This window comes from Sorex araneus, chromosome 3 (assembly GCF_027595985.1).
Source record: "Sorex araneus isolate mSorAra2 chromosome 3, mSorAra2.pri, whole genome shotgun sequence".
Lineage (NCBI taxonomy): Eukaryota > Metazoa > Chordata > Mammalia > Eulipotyphla > Soricidae > Sorex > Sorex araneus.
Window position 1 is genome coordinate 171,376,259 of NC_073304.1, and position 17,397 is coordinate 171,393,655.

The 17,397-nt window shown below is 66.6% G+C and overlaps 1 protein-coding gene across 1 annotated transcript in view; it reads right to left on the minus strand.

The window, feature by feature from the left end:
* Positions 1-599: 599 nt before the first annotated feature.
* NECTIN1 (nectin cell adhesion molecule 1) overlaps positions 600-17,397 on the minus strand; it is a 39,544-nt gene continuing 22,746 nt past the window's right edge. Inside the window, exons 2-6 of the mRNA XM_055132525.1 lie at positions 11,394-11,744; positions 10,848-11,150; positions 10,349-10,466; positions 9,420-9,571; positions 600-3,114 (exon numbers count right to left, since the gene is read on the minus strand). Of these exons, the coding sequence (XP_054988500.1) occupies positions 2,573-3,114; positions 9,420-9,571; positions 10,349-10,466; positions 10,848-11,150; positions 11,394-11,744 (1,466 nt within the window). The 3' untranslated portion in view covers positions 600-2,572. The remainder of the gene's footprint in view (positions 3,115-9,419; positions 9,572-10,348; positions 10,467-10,847; positions 11,151-11,393; positions 11,745-17,397) is intronic.

Sequence of the window (17,397 nt, forward strand, 5' to 3'; positions counted from 1 at the left end):
AATTGGCTCGCCCGCCTTCCGCTGCCGGGCCTAGGCTAATCTGCCGGAACGCTCTCGTTAAATGCCAATTAGGGTGTTCTGTCCACTGCCCCCTTCCAATATATTAATAATGTAATTAAGCGTATATTGCCTGTGCAAATGAAAAATTAATGGGACCGGAAAGCTGAGGAAGGGGCCGCGTGAGTGGCCAGGGGACTCTGGGCGGGCATCCCAGGGCGGGGCCCCGCCAGCTGCCACCAGCTGCCGTGTACCCCCCTCCTCGGGAGGGGAAGGGGCTGTTTCTGGGATTCTGCCTTCCCCCTTCTGGGGACAGGGTGTAGATTTCAGTGAAAGGAGATGCCTCTGGCAGCGGTGGGGGGTGACCGAAGCCCCCCGGCCTCCGCCTGGCCCGGGATGAATTGGTCCTGCATTCCAGCCCGGGGATGGGAAGCAGATGGCGTTGGTGTGTCGGGGCATCAGCCCAGGGGCCGGGTCCAGGGGCCATGGGGAGTGGGGGGCCGTGTCTCCCCGTGCTGCACCCCCAGTGAGCCATGAAGATGTCCTGGGGTCCCTGCCCGCCCCGCCCTGCCCCACCCCTCGGCAGCCAGGTGAGACCCTGTTGTTTTAAACACTTTATTTATAAAAAAGTACATCATTTATTTCTCCTCGGTCAGTATAGCTTCAACCCATCATTTTTTTTTTTATACAAGTGAAAGGGGGTGAGGCAAGCACCCCCTTGGTCAGAGAGGACGCAGGAGGCTTCTCCTGGCGCCTCGTGTGTACAAAAGAGGGGGCCCCCAGCTCCCGCCCAGACCCCACTTTTCAGCAGGCGCAGAGCAGCACCGGACGGGGGGGAGGGGGCGTCCCTGCGGGCCCCTCGCGCCCGACACAGGCGCTGCTGTGTCCCCAACTTCCCGATGATGCCGCTGCAGGAGGGTCGAGGCCAGACCCCTCCAGGTGCCAGCCCGTGCTCGCCCCTTTTGGCTCCTCCTAGAGGGGGGCTCTGCCCCCCCTCCATGAGACCGGCAGGGCAGCGAGGAGACGGGCATGCGCATGGGGTCCGAGTGCAGGGCAGCTGGATGCGGAGCTTCTGGCCACGGTGGAGAGTGGGTCTCGGGGGTCCGGGAGGTTCTGCCCTCGTGCCACTGGCAGCGCCCACCCGCCACACGCCATCTCCGCAGGTCCCAGCGTGACCAGACTTGTGCTCTCTCCGGGCGCCCCGTGGCCCCCCAAGACCCACAATTTGTGCTTTGTTTTGGGGGGAGGGTGTGGAGGTGTCTTCGGGGGACTCGGTACTTTGGCTGGGCCCTCAGTCCATTGTAGAAAGAGAAATCGGGGTGGCAGTGCAGGGTCAGAGGGGAGGAGGGCGGGCGGGGGTGTTGGGAGAGTCGTTTCACTCTCAATTTCCAGGGCGTAGAGAACACCTCTTACAGGCAGGCCCCCAGGCTGGCATCCTACCTTGGGGCAAGGGGACCCAGCAGAGGGCCAGCATGACATGAGATGGTGGGGTAGAGGGCCGTGAGTGGATGCACGGTGCGGTGCCCGGCCCTGGAGGCAGTGAGTGCCCCCGCCCCTTCCCCAGGGTGGGCAGAACCCCAGTACCCCTTCCCAGATTCCCCGTTGCCAAGGGGCACGTGCTGCCCAGGCTGGCATGGCTTCAGACTTCTGCTACGTGGCTACTGGGTGGTCTGGGCGAGGGGCACAGTGGGAGGCCCAGGGCTGCCGGCCGGGAGGGACGGTGGGGTTCAGTAGCAGCACCGGGTGGGGGCGCAGTTAGGTCAGCCAGCACCTCGGGGCACTCCATGGCCGGCCTCCCCCCAGCGCTGGCCCCCACAGCCCCTGCACCCCAGGGCCTTCCCACGTGGAGTCGGGGGCTGAGGCACTTGGAGCTGGGGGGCCGTGAGGCTGGAGTGGGGGTGAGCGGCTGAGCTCAGAGCCCCCTGGGCACAGGGGAGTGTCCCCAAGCGCCCCTTCTTACAGAGTGGACAGTGGGCCAGCGGCTACCTGCCTCCCGCCCGGTCGTGGGGAGCTGGAGCGCCTGCCCCGCCGTGCCCCCTGTTCCCGCAGACGCCCCCCACGTGGGCGCCGCCAGAGAGGGGCCCCTGCCGGGAGGGGGGCGCGGGCGAGGCGGCCCGGCAGTGAGCAGCCTGCGTAAGGCGTGTGAGCCGAGGAGGGAGGGGCTGGAGCCCACCTGCCCCTGTCCCACGGGGGCGGGACTCAGGGAGACCCCCTCCTGCCAGGGGCCCTCCCTCATGCACCGGGCGGGGCCGCACCCCCGTTCTGCCTCTCGGGTGCCAGGCCGGAGCTCACGTGGGGGGCGTGGGGGTCCCTCTCCCTGGGGAAAGGGGAGCAGCATGGGGGGGCTGAAGGGGCTCCGCGTAGCCCCTCCAGTCCCAAGGGAGAGAACAGATTCCAGTGTTGGGGGGCTAGCGCCCCACACCCCGGTACAGAGGGTGACGAGAACGGGGCTCCCGTGGGCGCGTGGGGCGGGGGTGGGGGCGGGGGGACAGCAAGACCAAAGCCACAGTCGGACACAGCACCGGGGGGTGGGGCTGGCAGACCCGGCGGGGGCGTGCGGGTGGGGCCGGGCGCCCTACACGTACCACTCCTTCTTGGAAATGAAGGAGCCGTCGTTCTGGGACACCATGTTCTCGGCCAAGTCCAGCTGCTCGGGGTCATACTGGTAGCCGAGGGTCCGGTCCCCGTAGCCGTCCTGCCGGGCCTCGGCCTCGTCCACCGTGAAGTAGGGCCTCTTGGCATCCTCGTCGTACTTGGGGTGCGGGCCCCCCAGCTTGCGATCGCCGCCACCCTCCTCGTCGTCCTCCTCCTCGTAGCTGCTGCCGCCCAGCGGGCCCGGCTTCTTCTCGTCGTCCGAGTCCTCGGGGTACTGCAGCTTCTGCGCCATGGGCGGGTGGTGCTGCGGGACGCCTGCCTTGCTGTACCCGTTGCCGTACACGTGCTTCTTGGTGCTGTAGTCGCCCTTGAAGGTGTGGCGCCGGCGGCGCAGGGCCACCACAATGCCGCCCACCACCAGCAGCACCAGCAGGACGCTGCCCACCACGCCCCCGATGATGGCCGTGGGCACCGGGCCGTGGCGGCGCCCGTGCTCAGGGGGGGCTGGCGTGTAGGGGAACTCTGGAGGGGGGAGAGAGACGGGGGGAAGGTCAGTAAGTGCCGTGGGGAGCCACTGCTCGGGCAGCTGCAGCGGGAGGAGGGGGCTGAGCCCAGCAGACTGCCCACTGCCTGCTGCCCGCCACCCCGGAGGTCTGTGCCCCGGCCTCTGTCCCCGGGGTCGGGCGGCCCTGAGTGACCGTGAGGGGGCAGTGGCCAGCCCTGAGGTGGAAGGCAGCAAGTGGGGATGAGCGGAGGCGGGCGTGGTCAGCTCTGGCTGGGTGCTGCCCCTTCCTTCCCCAGGGGACGCCACAGCCAGAGGGGCCCCCCAGATAGGGCTGTCGCGGCGTTTCCTGACGCTACCACTGGGGGGCACCGGAGACCGCGTCTAGCCCGGGTCAGGGCGTGGGCGGGCAGGTGCTGGAGAGCAGGGCCAGCAGTCGCTGACCTCACCCCGCAGGGCGCCCCGCCCAGGCCCAGGGCAGGCGCCTGAGCCCCGCCCCCTCCAGAGCGGGAGTCACGTGAGAGTGACCCCCACCCCGGGGCTCCACTTCCCACTGTCACTGCTGCCGCCTCGGCGCAGGTCACCGCCCGCAAGTGTTTACTGAATCTTTGTCCTCACCACCTACTTCCAGAACCGACTCCCGGAAACCCGGGCTCTTCCTGGTTCAGTGGGTCCCATCTGTTCACTGCCGCCAGCAGGCTGCACACCTGCTGCCCTGGCCCAGGACAAGGACAGGGCAGGGCAGGGTAGGACACCGACACCAGGGGTGCCTCCGAGGGAGGAGGCAGGACCCTTCTTCCATGCTGTCCACCAGCCTGCATGCTCCAGTTGTCAGCTGCACACTTGCCCCCTCCTTCCGTCCATCCATTTCCCATCTTCCTATCTGTCCATCCACCCACCATCTACCGTCCACCCACTACCCACCAGCATCCACCGTCCATCCATCCGTCCACATTTCCATCTGTCCATCCACCCACCCCGTCAGCAGCCGTCCACCTGCCCTACCCATCCATCCATCCATCCATCCATCCATCCATCCATCCATCCATCCATCCATCCATCCATCCATCCATCCGTCCATTTGTCCGTCCGTCCGTCCATCCATCCATCCATCCATCCATCCATCCATCCATCCATCCATCCATCCATCCATCCATCCATCCATTTGTCCGTCCATCCATCTGTCCATCCATCCGTCCATCCATCCATCCATCCATCCATCCATCCATCCATGCATGCATTGTCCCGTCAGCCAAACATCCATCCTTCCTCCTGTCTGTCTGTCTGTCCATCAACCCAGCCAGCAGTCATGCTGAGCGCCTCTCTCGAGTCATGGGACGGCCCTGCCGTGGCGGGGGAACGTACAGACACGCAGGGACAGCAGCCTGGCCCTGTAGGCCCCCTGTCCACCCTGCAGCCCCTACAATGCCCTTTGGGGACTCTGAGCTCCCCAGCCCCGGGAGCAGGGGGCGCCCTTCCTTGGCACCCCCAAAGCAAAGAGCAACAGACACCACACCGCCCCTCGCCCCAACCCCCCGTGATCCCCAGCACAAAGTCACCAGGCCCTTTTCGGGTACAGCCAGCCTGTCTGCGCCCCCTTCCCGGGCCTGGCAGTTGGGGTGCTGCCCCCTGAAGCCCCCAGCACAGGCTTCTCCCCACCAGCTCAAGCCGGTGTCCAGCGTCTTCCTGTAAACCTATCTGCCCCGACTCTCTCAGCAGCTTGGCCCTTCCTGCCAGGCCTGGCTGGTGCAGAAGGTTCCAGAAGGTCCCAGGATCTCTTCCATTCATCTCTGCTCCCGCCCCCCGTTGCCTTTTGTTTGTGGCCCACACCTGGGGATGCTTGGAGGATACCCCCCCACCCCCGCGTGCTGCTGGGGGTTACTAACAGCAGGGCCCGGGGAGCCACGTGGCACCAGGGATCCAACCTGGGCTTCCTGCACGCCAGGCTCAGGCTCAGCCCTGGCCCCCGGCTGCCACACCAGCCCACCCCCTTTCCTCCCTCTCCCTGTGCCCAGGTCAACCTCCCAGTTGTAGACCTCCATCTCAGCCTGGCCATCTGCTTTCGGGTCGGGCCCCCAGCTCCCCGTCCTCCCTCCAAGCCGTGCTGTGCTCACGCAGGCCACCCCCCCAACCTCGCCAGGACAGCCCTATCCTTGCCCCTCAGCCCCTCCCCTGCTCGCACCGGTCTGTGCTCTAGAACGTTCCGGCGCTTGTGGCCCACACCTCTCCTTCGGGCACCAACAGGAGCAGATTGCATTCCAGTCACCAGGTGTCTGCTGATGCGCAGGTCACGCCCGTGACAGAACACGCAGCAGCTGCATGCACATGGGCCGGGGGTGCTGGGGGACTGCAGAAGCAGCACTGACTTGATTCAGTGCCCCCCGGTGTGCGCCAGGGAGCCCCTGTGTCTGCTTCCCGCTGTCTGCGGTGGGCGGCAGAGAATTTGGGAAAACGGGAGCTTGCCCACCTTTCCCGCCAGGAGAGGGGCTGGGGGGCTGGGGGGCAGCACTGACCACAGCATCCACTGCAGGTCTGTTTCACAAGGGCTGTGGGTGTCCCCAGTGGGCCCATCAATGCCAAGTCCATCTAGAACCTTCCACGCCTCAGCACCACTCTCACCCCGGGCCGGCTCCCAGCCGCTGCCATCTCCCACCTGGGCGATTGCAACAGCCGCCTTGCTGGTCTCCACCCTTTTCCTCCACGGACGAGTTTCAACACAGCAGCCCGAGATCCTGTGAGATCTGGAAGCTCAGAATGTTCTACCCGACCCGAGGCCCGCCCCCACCTCTGACTTCATCTCCTGTTCCCCTGGCCGCTGCATACTGGAGGGGCCTGCCCCCGGCTGCCCTCGGCGGGCCTGGGGCGCTGTGGCCCCTCCGCCGGGTCGGGCTCTGCCGGCCCCTTCCCGACGACCCTGACCACCAGCTTCCCCGGCCCCTCTTCTCTCTGCATGGCCTCAACTGCCGCACCGCCGAGCAGGTCCCTGCCTGTGGGCCCCTCCCGGGCGCCCGCACAGACACGGGCTCACTGGTGTCACGGGAGGCACCTGGGCTGCCTGGCATGGCTCAGGGTCCAGGGCTGCTTTGCTGGGATCTTGCATTTTCTGGCGGGGGCGGGGGGACAGTGGGGCCCACACCCGGCGCTGCTCAGGGCTCACTTGGGTGTGTGCGGGGATACTCTCCAGGTGGCGTGTCTGCAGGCAAGTGCCCTCCGCTGCGAACCCTCGGGAAGCTGAGGCTGGGCCCACAGCACGTTCCCTGTGGCACGTCACGGGGATCGTTCCGGCCCCGACTCTGCCCGGGCCAGGGCTGCGGGAGGTGTCCGGGAGGTCGGTCCTTCCGTTCTGCTGAATTTCCCTTTCTAAGCCCTAGGGAGGCTCATGTTCCCCTGGGGAGCTTTTCTGTTTTGTTTTGGGGGCCTGCCTGGCAGTGCTCAGAGATTACTCCTGGCTCTGTGCTCAGGGGGCCGTGGGGATTCCTGCAGGCAGAACACAGCCCCGACCAGTCCACAGATGGGAGAGGGGTTGGGCCGGGGGGGGGGGGCACCCAGTGCTGTGAACTTTAGCCTGCAGAGGTCAGGCAAGGGTGCTGCAGATGGGGGATGCCCTTGAGACCCCACTGCAGCCTGGCAGAGGTGACAGTGACAGGAGGCAGAGACATCCCCACACCCGTGAGAAGTTGGTGCCAGGAGCCAGCCTCAGGGCCACAGCTGGGAGGGGAGAGCTGGGCGGGGTTGTCTGGGGGGGGGCTGGGCAGTGCCCCTCAAGGTCTCTTGCAAAAGTGACATGCTTGGGGGCGCGGGTGCTGGAGGCAGCCGGGACTACAGCTCCCAGCATGCCTTGCAGCCACCAGGGCCCCAGGAAGCCGCCCCCCTCTTCCCCCCTGCAGCTGTAGCTCGGGGCAGGGCCGGGAGAGGAGGGCCCGGCTCCCACCCGCACACTCTGGGCGCCCTGGCCTCACGCCTGCTAGCCCGCACACGCCTGCAACTCTGGCACAGCCGGACGCGCGCCTGGGCACGCACAGCCCAGCTCCCAGACCAGACCGCCCGCCTCTGCCCCGGGAGGGGAGGGGAGGCCCCGCCCCACCCCGTGGAGGGGTCCCGGCCCCCGCCCCCTCAGGGCTAGCAGACATAAGGGTGGGGGTGTCTGGATCATCCCGGCTCACCCCAGCTGCAGTCAGGCCGGGCGTTTCAGGTTCCACTAGGGAAGTGTCCAGGGTGACACATCTGGTCCCGTCCACTGACCCCTGGGCATCCCGCCACTCTCCTCCCACACGCGGGGCAGCCCTGTCCCTCTCCCCCTCCTGTCCTTTGAGGCTCCTCCAGCCGCGAGCGTGTGGGCACAGCCCCCACGCTGCCCCTCAGCTCCCTGCACCCGGGGACAGAGTGGCCAGGCAGAGGGCGGGGCGAGAAGCTCAGCGTCCACTTAGCTGCCTTGCTCAGGTACTGGCCTGCAGCCCAGACAGCCTGGGGCACCCCCCGGGGAGCCCCCAGGAAGGAGACAGGCACTGACCAGGACGGCCAGTGGGCAGCTCAGTCACCCCGTACCACTGGACACCCCCTCAGTGGGATGCCCCAGCCCCTCAGGCCAGGGGCGTTTCACTGCCCAGAGACGTCTCTAGTCGCCACCCCTGGGCACAGGAGGGCACCCTGGCTTCTACCTGAAGCTCTGCCAGCTACAACTGGCAGGGCCCCGGGGCCCATAGCACCAACCCCCCGGAGCAGGGCCCACTGCTGCTGGAGTCTACGCCCCCAGCCTGGGCAGCACCCCTGAGCCCGAGAAGCCAAGCAGGACCCTGGCCCGTCCACTCCTGTGGGGTGAGGATTTGAGGGGGGAACCTTGTTCTATTTGTTTCTGGGCCACACCCGCCAATACTCAGGTCTTACTCCTGGCTCTGTGCTCAGGGAGCAAATGCATCGGCACTTGCCCTCCCCCCCCCCCCCCCACTCTCTCTCTGGCCTCTGGGGTTCTTGTCCGAGGAGATTGGGGCGGGCGGGGGGCTGGAGGGGATGCTGCAGGGATGCTTGGTGGCCCGCCACTGGCTGGCAGTAGGAGACGGGCTTGACGGAACCCTCAGACGTGGGAGCTTGGCACCCTGGGGTGAGCTCTGGGAGCAGGCAACAGAACACAGCAGCTGGCCGGGTGTGTCCGACCCACCTCTCTGCTCCCTCGTTCTCCACAGGAAGAAGTTAGCCTTGAGTAGGGGTCGCCTTGCTTCCCCAGTTGCCACTCTCAACATGGCTACTTTCCCCAGTCGCCACCCCCTACATGGCCGGTCAGAGATCCAGGGCAGGAGATGGGGAGACAAAGGCAAGGGACAAGTGACTATCCTCTGGCCCCAACCCAGTCCCTGACCACCAACAGCTCTTCTTCCTGCAGCTGTGCCCGGAATGTTCCCTGAGACACCACACAGCTCCATGCAGACACACTCAGAGCCCAGCCGGGCCCTCCCCTATGGGGGGCCACTTCCTGTGCAGCTGGGCAGCAGCGTGACATCACTTCCTGTCTGGGGGAGACCCGTCACTTTCTCACCCTGCACCTGGCACTGCAGCCTCTGATGTCATTTGGTGAAGCCCCTGCCTCGGGTCACGGCACGGGGGGGGGGGGGGCCCTTCACCCCTCTCGGCTTGTTTAGATCCTTTTTATTGGCACACCCGATGGTGCTCAGGGGTCACTCCAGGCTCTGCACCCGGGGGACCACATGGGATGCTGGGGATCAAACCCGGCTCAGCTGCATGTGTGCGCTGTACTCGCTCCAGCCCCCACTTAGATCCTGTCATCAGGGACGGTGATGACAGGAGTGGAGAGTAATCACAGAGCACGCACTAGCCCCGCCAGGCTGGCCGGCTCAGGCCTCTGCTCTGTCCCTCTGGACAGTGCATCCGGCACATCCGGTTGGCCCCACTGCAGCCGAGGGTCCATCTGGGTTCCAGCCACCCCCTCCAAGTCACCGAGTCTCCCCCAGGGCACCCTGGCTGGAGCCCTGATGGCGGTGCTGGGGACACGAGCCCGTCCTACCTGGGGCCTGCGGGTGCAGACCAACCCTGCCTTCTCAGCCCAGGCGCAGGGCTGGGACAGGGAGGTGGGCCCCCCTGTAGCCCTCAGTGCATGGTGCTGTCATAGCAGACCCCCCACAATCTAGGACTTCCTCTGGGAACCCCCCAGCCCCTTTCCCACGGAGGGCCACCCCGCCCGTGTCCCTTGGCCCTCAAGTGAAGAAAGAGGGAAGCACAGCAACACCTCCCTACGGAGCTGGGGCAGGGAGGGGTGCGGTGCCCCTGCACCCCAAAGGGGCATGTGGCGGCAGTGGGAGGGCAGGGGCTGTACCTGTGATGTTGACTTCCACCTGGCCCGAGCGGGTGCCGATGGGGTTGGTGGCCTCGCAGATGTAGGTCCCCGCCACACTGTAGCTGAGGGGGCCCCTGAAGAAGAGGGTGCTGTTCTGGGCCTCCACGCCCTTGGGGAGGGAGCCGTTCAGCCTGCAGGGAGTAGACGGGGCACAGGTTAGGGGAGGCACCCCAGGCCCTGCTCCCCGCCCTTCTGCTGAAGCCAGGTCTGTCGAGAAGAAGCGAAGAATGATCTGCTCGGCCCCTGCAGCTTCCGGCCTCTCCTGTTCCACTGGTAATCAATGCCCCAGAAGGGCAGACACACAGTGGCAGGAAGACTCCTGGCACAGTGCTCTTCCGCATGCACGTGGCCTGGGCAGAGGGCTTTGGTCTAGGTTGTAGGTTGACTGTGTGGAGTCTGGGGAAGCTGAATCCTGACCCGCAGCAGGGCCTGGGGGCAGGGCTGGTGGGAGCCCCCGGGGATGTCATGACCCCCACTCTTGTTCTGCTGGTGCTCTCAGACCCATGGTCAAGTGCACGAGCAGGCCTGGCGCCTGCAAACGTCCTCCTGGCTCCAGATCTGGGGATGCCGTGTCCTCGGCTCTGGGAGGAAGAGTGTAGACCCCACTGGGCCCCTCAAGCCCCCCACGGTGGCTGTGTCCAGCCCTGCTGCTCCCCCTGGGACACAGGCCTGGCTGTGCTGGCCGGCACCTCCTCTCGGAAACTGGGGGGCGCTGCAGAGGATGACTCGGCCGAGGAGGGCCGGGGGGGCTCCAGAAACCGGCCCCCTGGGGCACCCCTCGGTAAGAGCAGCTCCTGGGGGCAGGTGGGAAATGACACACATCTCCAGGGGCAGAGAGACCAGGCTGACGACCGTCGGGATGTATGTGGCCGCCCCCCACCCCCGCCCGGCCACCCCAGGGCACTCACGTGGTCCAGTGGAACTCCGTGGCTGGCGGGTTGGCGTCTGCGTGGCACGTGAGCTTCACGTCCGAGCGCTGCAGGTACCAATTGCCGTCGAAGCCCTCAATGGTCACCTCTGGCTCATCTGTAGGGCGAGGAACGTGCCAGTTCAGGGGCCGGAGCCGGGCACAGCGTGGGTGGACGGGGCGTCACTGACCCCGGGGCTGGGGGGGGCAGGGGAGCCGAGGATGGTGATGAGCCAGGCAGGAGCGGGGTGGAGAGGGGGTGCAGGAAGAGTGAGGCGGTGGGAGGGCCAGGGTGCCTGCCCGCATCTGCACCCACCCCTGGGTCTACACCCCTGCACCCACGCCCATATACACCCGTGTCTACACCCGCACTCACAGCTACACCTGCACCTGAGTCTACACTGCGTCTATGTCTACACCTGTGTCCATCTCTACACCCGTGCCCATGTACACACTGCATCCACGTCTACACCTGTGCCCGCCTCTACGCCCATGCTCACACTGCACGTTGAGGGTCAGGCTCTCCCGGAAGCGGTCCGTGTGGTAGTTGACGATGCAGGCCAGGGACTGCTGGTGGGTGTCCCGGCGGGGCACCACGCGGTAGCGGCTGATGACGGTCACCGTGCCGTTGGGGTTCCGGATCTCCTGGTACTCCGCCTCGCCCTTCAGCCGTGTCTCCCACGACACTATGCTGGCGGGCTTCCCGTTGGCCGACGTGCAGGTGGCCACCAGCACCTTATCGTCCTGCCCCTTCTTGGCGCGGAGCACGGCCTGGGCGCCCTCCACCCAGTTGGTGGGCTTGGCTGTAGGGGGGGGTAGAGGAAGCCATGGGGCAGTGTGCCGGGTGCAGGCAGGGGGCTCTGGCCAGCACCCCCCGCCCTCGCTGCAGTCCCTTTTGTCAGCCTTCCGTGGACGGAGTAGCTCAAGGCAGCGCGTTCCTTCCCACTCAACCCAGTTCCGCCCTGGGGCCCGCTGCCGCCCTGCTTCCTGCCGCCCCCGAGCCCTGGTCCTCGGCTCTGTCCCCAGCCAGCCCCCGGGGGGCTCACCCATCACGGTGAGGTTGAGCTGGCTCTCGCGGTTACCCGCGGGGAAGGTGGCGAACTCGCAGATGTACACGCCCTCGTCCTCCAGCTCCAGGCGCGAGAGGCGGATGGTGCCGTCCACAAAGGATGGCCGCAGGAACTGCACGCGCTGGCGGTACGGCATCAGCACCGAGACCCCCATGGAGGGGTTGTAAATGGCCACGTTCTGCTTTGTGCCGTTGGTGGCCTTCTGCCACGTGACCTGCGTGATCTTCACACCGGGCAGGGGGTTGGCGAAGCTGCAGTGCAGCACCACGTCGGTGCCGATGAAGCCGGACATGGAGTCGTTCACCTGCACGGCCTGGGCGCGGGCACCTGGGCAGGGAGGGCGGGCGTTGGTGCTTGGCTCTTCTCTCCCCCCGCCCCGGTGCCCGGGCCCCATCCCGGCTCTGCACGGCCCCTGCACCGCTGGTGTGGCCCTCAAACCAGCCCCTCCTTAGAAAGAAGCCCTCGAAAACGGCTTATTATCATGACACGTCCACTTGTTATCCCCGGGGGGGCCCTGGGGAAGGGCCAGTGATGCCCGAGGCCCCACACAGCCCCCAAGTGTTGGGGTCTGGGGTCTGCTGTGGACAGAGTGTACAGCACTGGGGGCCCAGGGTCTGTGACCCTCATCACTGGGTAACAGCAACGAGGGGGAGGGGACATGGTGGGGAGATGACAAAGCGGGGGAGGGGAGAGGCGCTACCGGAAACTCCAGAGAAAATGCTGCCCACGGCCCCCCTGCTCAGCGTCACTGAGACCCCGCTGAATTTCTCTCAATCTATGAAACTTCAGTTTTTGGTTTGGGGGCATCACTGGTGGTGCTCCGGAGTCACTCCTGGTGGTACTTGGGGGACCCTGCGTGGCACCCAGGTCTGACCCTGGGACTCTGGCATGCAGAGTGAGCGGCGCTCAGCCTGTGTGGCTCTCCCCGGGTGCACCCACGGGCGAGGCTGTTCTCCTTGTCCGGTTCTGGTGGCTGTCCCTGTCTCTGGCCCACTCTGGAAAAACCACCACCAGGGGCTGGTTTGGGTGCAGTGGCCCCCGTGCCGTGGGGAGTGGACGCCAGGCCAAGCACTTGCTCCACCGTGGCGCTATCCCGGGCCTTTCCACTGGGTCTCGTAAGAAACCAGAACCACGCTGTGCGTCTGGCTCCCCGGCTGCCTCTTCACGGGACATCTCATGCCCGGGAACGTCAACTCCGTGGCTCTGTGGCAGGAAATCCACGTTCAGTGGGGAGGGTCCAGGGTGTGGTTTTTTTTTTTTGTGGGGGGGGGATTGGGTGGTGGTGCCCAGCCTGGGCTTGTTCCCCTCTGGGTGTCGGGATCACCAGGAAAAGGCGGGGGGCCCATGAGCCGCTCACTCCTGCCGTCCTCGTGCTGGACACCGCCTGGACACCGGGGCCCGCCCTCCATCCTGATCGCCCCACGTCAGACGCGCCCTCGAGAGAACGAGCCGTGTCCCTCCTCCACAGTCCGCCAGCACAGGCTTCCCCCCTTCCCTGTGCCGTCAGCAGCCCCTCCAGAGGCCCCCCAGGCTCCTAGTATAGGGGGTCTTCAATAGTTGCAGACCACTGCTGGTCGGCCCGTGTAGACGGAAAACCACTGCCTGTGCCAGGTTCCAGCTGCTGCACAGGAATGGACAGGACAGTGATGGGTACGAGAGAAGGCGGGGCCGGGGTCACAGGACAGCAGGGAGGGCGCTGGACTCACAGGTGGCCCACCCGGGTTCAGTCTTTGGCCCCCCACAGGGCCCCCTGAGCACTGCCAGGAGTGATTCCCGAGTGCAGAACCAGGAGTAACCCCTGAGCACCACCGGGTGTGACCCAAAACGAACACACACAAAGATGGAGCTCGGGGGATGGAGCGATAGCACAGCGGGTAGGGCATTTGCCTTGCACGCGGCCGACCCGGGTTCGAATCCCAGCATCCCATATGGTCCCCTGAGCACCGCCAGGAGTAATTCCTGAGTGTAGAACCAGGAGTAACCCCTGTGCATCACCGGGTGTGACCCAAAAAGCAAAAATCAAACAAACAAACAAACAAAAAAACCCAAAGATGGAGCTCGAAGGTCCTCCTCCTCCATGAAGACCTCACCGACACCAGCTCGCCCCAGCCTGGGTCGTCCCGGGGCCCAGCAGGCCCCGGTCCTGTCCACGCCCTCTGCCGTCCTTTTCCCTGGACAGGGCCCCCTGCCTGGATGTGGGGCCTCACCCCGTGCAGGGGGACTCACACGGCCCCCCTCGCAGCCACTCTCGGCCACCCCCCTCACCCTGCTTCTCCGTCCAGGGACCCCCTGGGGTGTCTTCTCTGCGGTGGCTCCACCTCCCCGTGTGGACCCCCCTCCTCCGTCTCCCTTCCTGGCTGGCTCCTGCCACAGCACCGTCCTCCCCGTCCTCCCCACAGGAGCAGCGGGTGCTCCCGTGCCCCACCCCCGGCCTCCCTCAGCTGCCCGCCCGCCCCGGGCGCCCCAGTGGCTGAGCTAATGTGGCATAATTGGGGGACTTTCACCATGGCCGAGGCAAGCCGGGAACAGGAAAAGCCAGTTGGGTGCAGGGCTGGGCTGCAGGGCGGGGCCCGGGGGCTCCGGGGTGGGGCTGGGGGCTGTGGTGACCCCCTGTCCCCACCTGGGCTGGGTACAGCAGGCCCCCAGTAGTGGCCCTTGGGCAGCCCCACGGGGGGTCTGGGACGGATGCTCCCTGTGCAGGGCTGGGGGAGGGAACTACGAGCCCTCCCACCTCCGAGTGCCTCAGGCAGCGTGTGGGGGTGCAGGCTTGGCTCCCCACAGCCCTTCACGCTGTCAAGGCAAAACGGCTCAGCTCCTCCTGGCCTCGGGGGCACTGAGGGGGTGCGGCTGCAAGGAGAGGGACCAGTGGCACCAACCTCGGGACCCCGGCGAGCACAGGGATGAAGGGCACAGACAGCGGCAGTAAGTGTGGAGTCCCGCTGGGGTCATCATCGGCCTGCATCCATCCTCACCATCATCCTCGCCTTCATCACCGCCTGCACCACCATCATCCTCAGTTTCAGCCCCATCCTCACCCGTATCACCATCACCTCCGCCCCCACCAACGTTCTCTCCTCTGTGGGGCAAGGAGCCCCTTCTGGCACTCAGCCAATACCTATGCATCGTAAGTGCTGTGCAGGGTACCCGAGGACCCCTCTTCCAGGAAGCCCTCCCTCTGACTTGGTCCACAGGGCTGGGGGCCCGAGTAGCAGACGGCGCAGAGCTGCATCCTGCACACATGCCCCGTGCATTTGTGAGCCAAGTGTCCCTGTCTCCGGGGAGCAAGGTGTGGGCCTGGCTGTAGGCGGAGCTGGAAGTGTCCAGGTGGGAGCCCGCTGACCGCTTCCCGTGGCACCGGGGCTGGTCCACAGAAGCCCGCCTGCCCCACAGGCCGCCTCTCTGGGACCAGGACGGGGACGGTGTCCTAGAGCTTGCTGGACCACAAGGGTTCAGAGGGACTGGCCACTTGCCCAGGGACACACAACAGCAGCCCCTGCCCCTGAGCCATAAAGACAGCAGCTGAGCCCCCCAGGGCCCCTGGGAGAGAGCAAGGCCCCAGGTCAGCACCACAGCCGGGCTTGGGGGGGAGGGCACTGACAGGATGGCACCCGGGAACAATGGGGGGTCTTACACCCAGGGGCTGAGAACAGGGGCATCTTCCTGCCCTGCGGCCCCTGCATGGGGGAGGGTTGCTCCAGTGCCTCAGTTTCCCCACTTGCTCTGGGGGTGTGCAATCGGGGCTCCCTTCATCGCCTCCCAGAAGTGCTGAGGCAACAGGGCAGGCGTTGCACCCCCCCACCCCAAGACTTGGCGACCTGCGGGAGAAAGCCCAGCTCAGCAAGAAAAGCACAAAGAGCCCTCAGTGGCGGCCAGACCTGCTCGCCGGGCCCTGCCCACCTGCCCTGCCCTGCGCGTTCCCATGAGGTGGGGCGTGGCGGGGGGGGGGGGCACGCTGCTCCTCCCGCCAGGCTGGGCCGGGACTTGGGGAGCTGGGGGTCTCTGGCTGGGGTGGGGTGAAGTGTGCATGTGGGGGTCACGGGGCTCCCTGGAAGGGCCCCCCTGAAGCCCACGTGCTCTGGGCTCCACGGTGAGCGTTTCCCGGGACTCGCCGAGAAGAGTCCCGGTGAGGAGCCACGGGAGTGAGTGGGGATGAATCACCCCACAGGCGGGGGCTGCCGAAACCCCACTGAGTCAGCACCCGGCCCAGGGTTCCAGCGCCCCCTCCCAGGCCAGCCACCTGCCCAAATGTCACCTTCGGGTGCTGGCAGGCACCTCCCGAGCGACCTTCAGGGCCGTCTGCACGTCCCACGCCAGCCGGGACCGTGGTCAGGGCCTTCCCCGGGGCGCCGTGTTCCCCCTCTAGCCCTGGTCCCGGGATGGTGGGGCGGGGGGTGGGACGGAGGAGAGACCCCCGTGCTCAGTGCTCGGCACCCCCACGGGCCTGTGCAGCCAGGTCCAGGCCCGGACGGCGTCCCCTCCGCGGCCACCTTTCCCCGAGAGGCGAGAGCCTCCTGGATCCCGCACGCGGGGGGCTAATTGCTACTGTCGGGCGGGCGCCTCCGCCCTGCATTTGGGGTCACAGAAACTGCCGCTGTTTTCCTCTCGGCTGCCCCCCCAGCCGGGTAATGATGGGCTGCTGGCGCCGGGCGCCCTGGGCAGCTGAGCGGGTGCGTGGGAGAGGAGGGGGCGCGGCAGCCTGGGAAAGCTCAGCGGAGCCGGAGCGGGAGCCGGGGGCTCCTGCAGACTGGCCTGGCCGGCCCAGCGCCCAGCGGGCAGCCCCGGGGTGTGGGGGGGGCGGGGGGGCTGCTGCTCCCACGATTCCCATAACTTGGGCCCAGCAGCGCAAGGAGGGGGCTGGGGGTGAACCAGGCGGCCAGGGAGCGGGGGCCGGTCACTGCCCGGCCTGTCCACCCTCGGCCTGCAGGGTCCTTCCTCTCTGTGCCCGCCACACAGCTGTGACTCTCCTAAGAGGCCTCTGGGTAGGCAGGTCCCTCTGGCCTTGGTTTCCTCTTCTGTGAAACGAAAAAGTGGGGGTCTTGGGACCCCAGGGCACGGTCACCTGTCTGGCTCTCTCTGAACCCCAGAGCTACACCTTCCCCAGATCAGCCTCTAGAACTCTCCCTACCCAGGGTCCACTCAACCTGCTCTGTGCCAGCTCCTCCAGGAAGGCCTCCCAGATTAAGGAGGACAGGGAAACTCAGTTGCCCGAGAATGGGGTTCACAACTAATCCAGCGCAGCTCCAGCTGGCTCTAGGGTGCTGTGAAGCCGCCCCTATTTCCCCCAACCCCAGGGCTCTGATCCAGACCCTCCCCAAAGCAACCCCAGCCACCCCCAGCGGCATCCCTAGTCCCCACACTCAGTGGCTCGAGCCAGGTGCCTCTTTTGAGGCCCCCAGGCCTCGTCCCTCCTTCCTTCCCCCACGGCTGCTCCCGCCTCCCCTTTAACAGGCCCTTCTGCCCGGGATACTGCCCACCACTCTTGCAGCCCGCATGAACACACAGACCTCGGCATGGACCGGCCCCTGGCCCTGCTCAGTCCCCCCCCACGGGGGCGCGCCCATTCCCGTCCTCCTCCCAGCTGAAGTGTGGGTGCAGGCTTCCTGGAGCCCTCAGCAGGTGTTCCCGCACCTGTGTGAACATCTGTCAGCATCTGTCGGCGCTCTCCCGCCCCGGAGGGTGGGGGGGGCCTGGGCTGGGGGCCAGTTCTCAGAACCTGGTCAGCATCCGGGGCCCCAAGTGGCCGGCTGAGCCGCCTGAGCCAGCTGGGTACCCCAGGGGCTGGGAGGAGGGTGCGGAGTGGGGGCGGGGCGGGGGGACAGGCTACGGGGCAGGGTCTCCGTTTCCACCCGAGGCTGCGGACCAGGCAGAACCCCTCCCTCCCCGTCCCCACTCCCTCTGCCCCCCCCCCCGCGCGCCCCAGTTCTAGCACCTTCCACCTTCACACCAGCCCTGCCTCCAACTGCACCCCAGACTGTCAGCG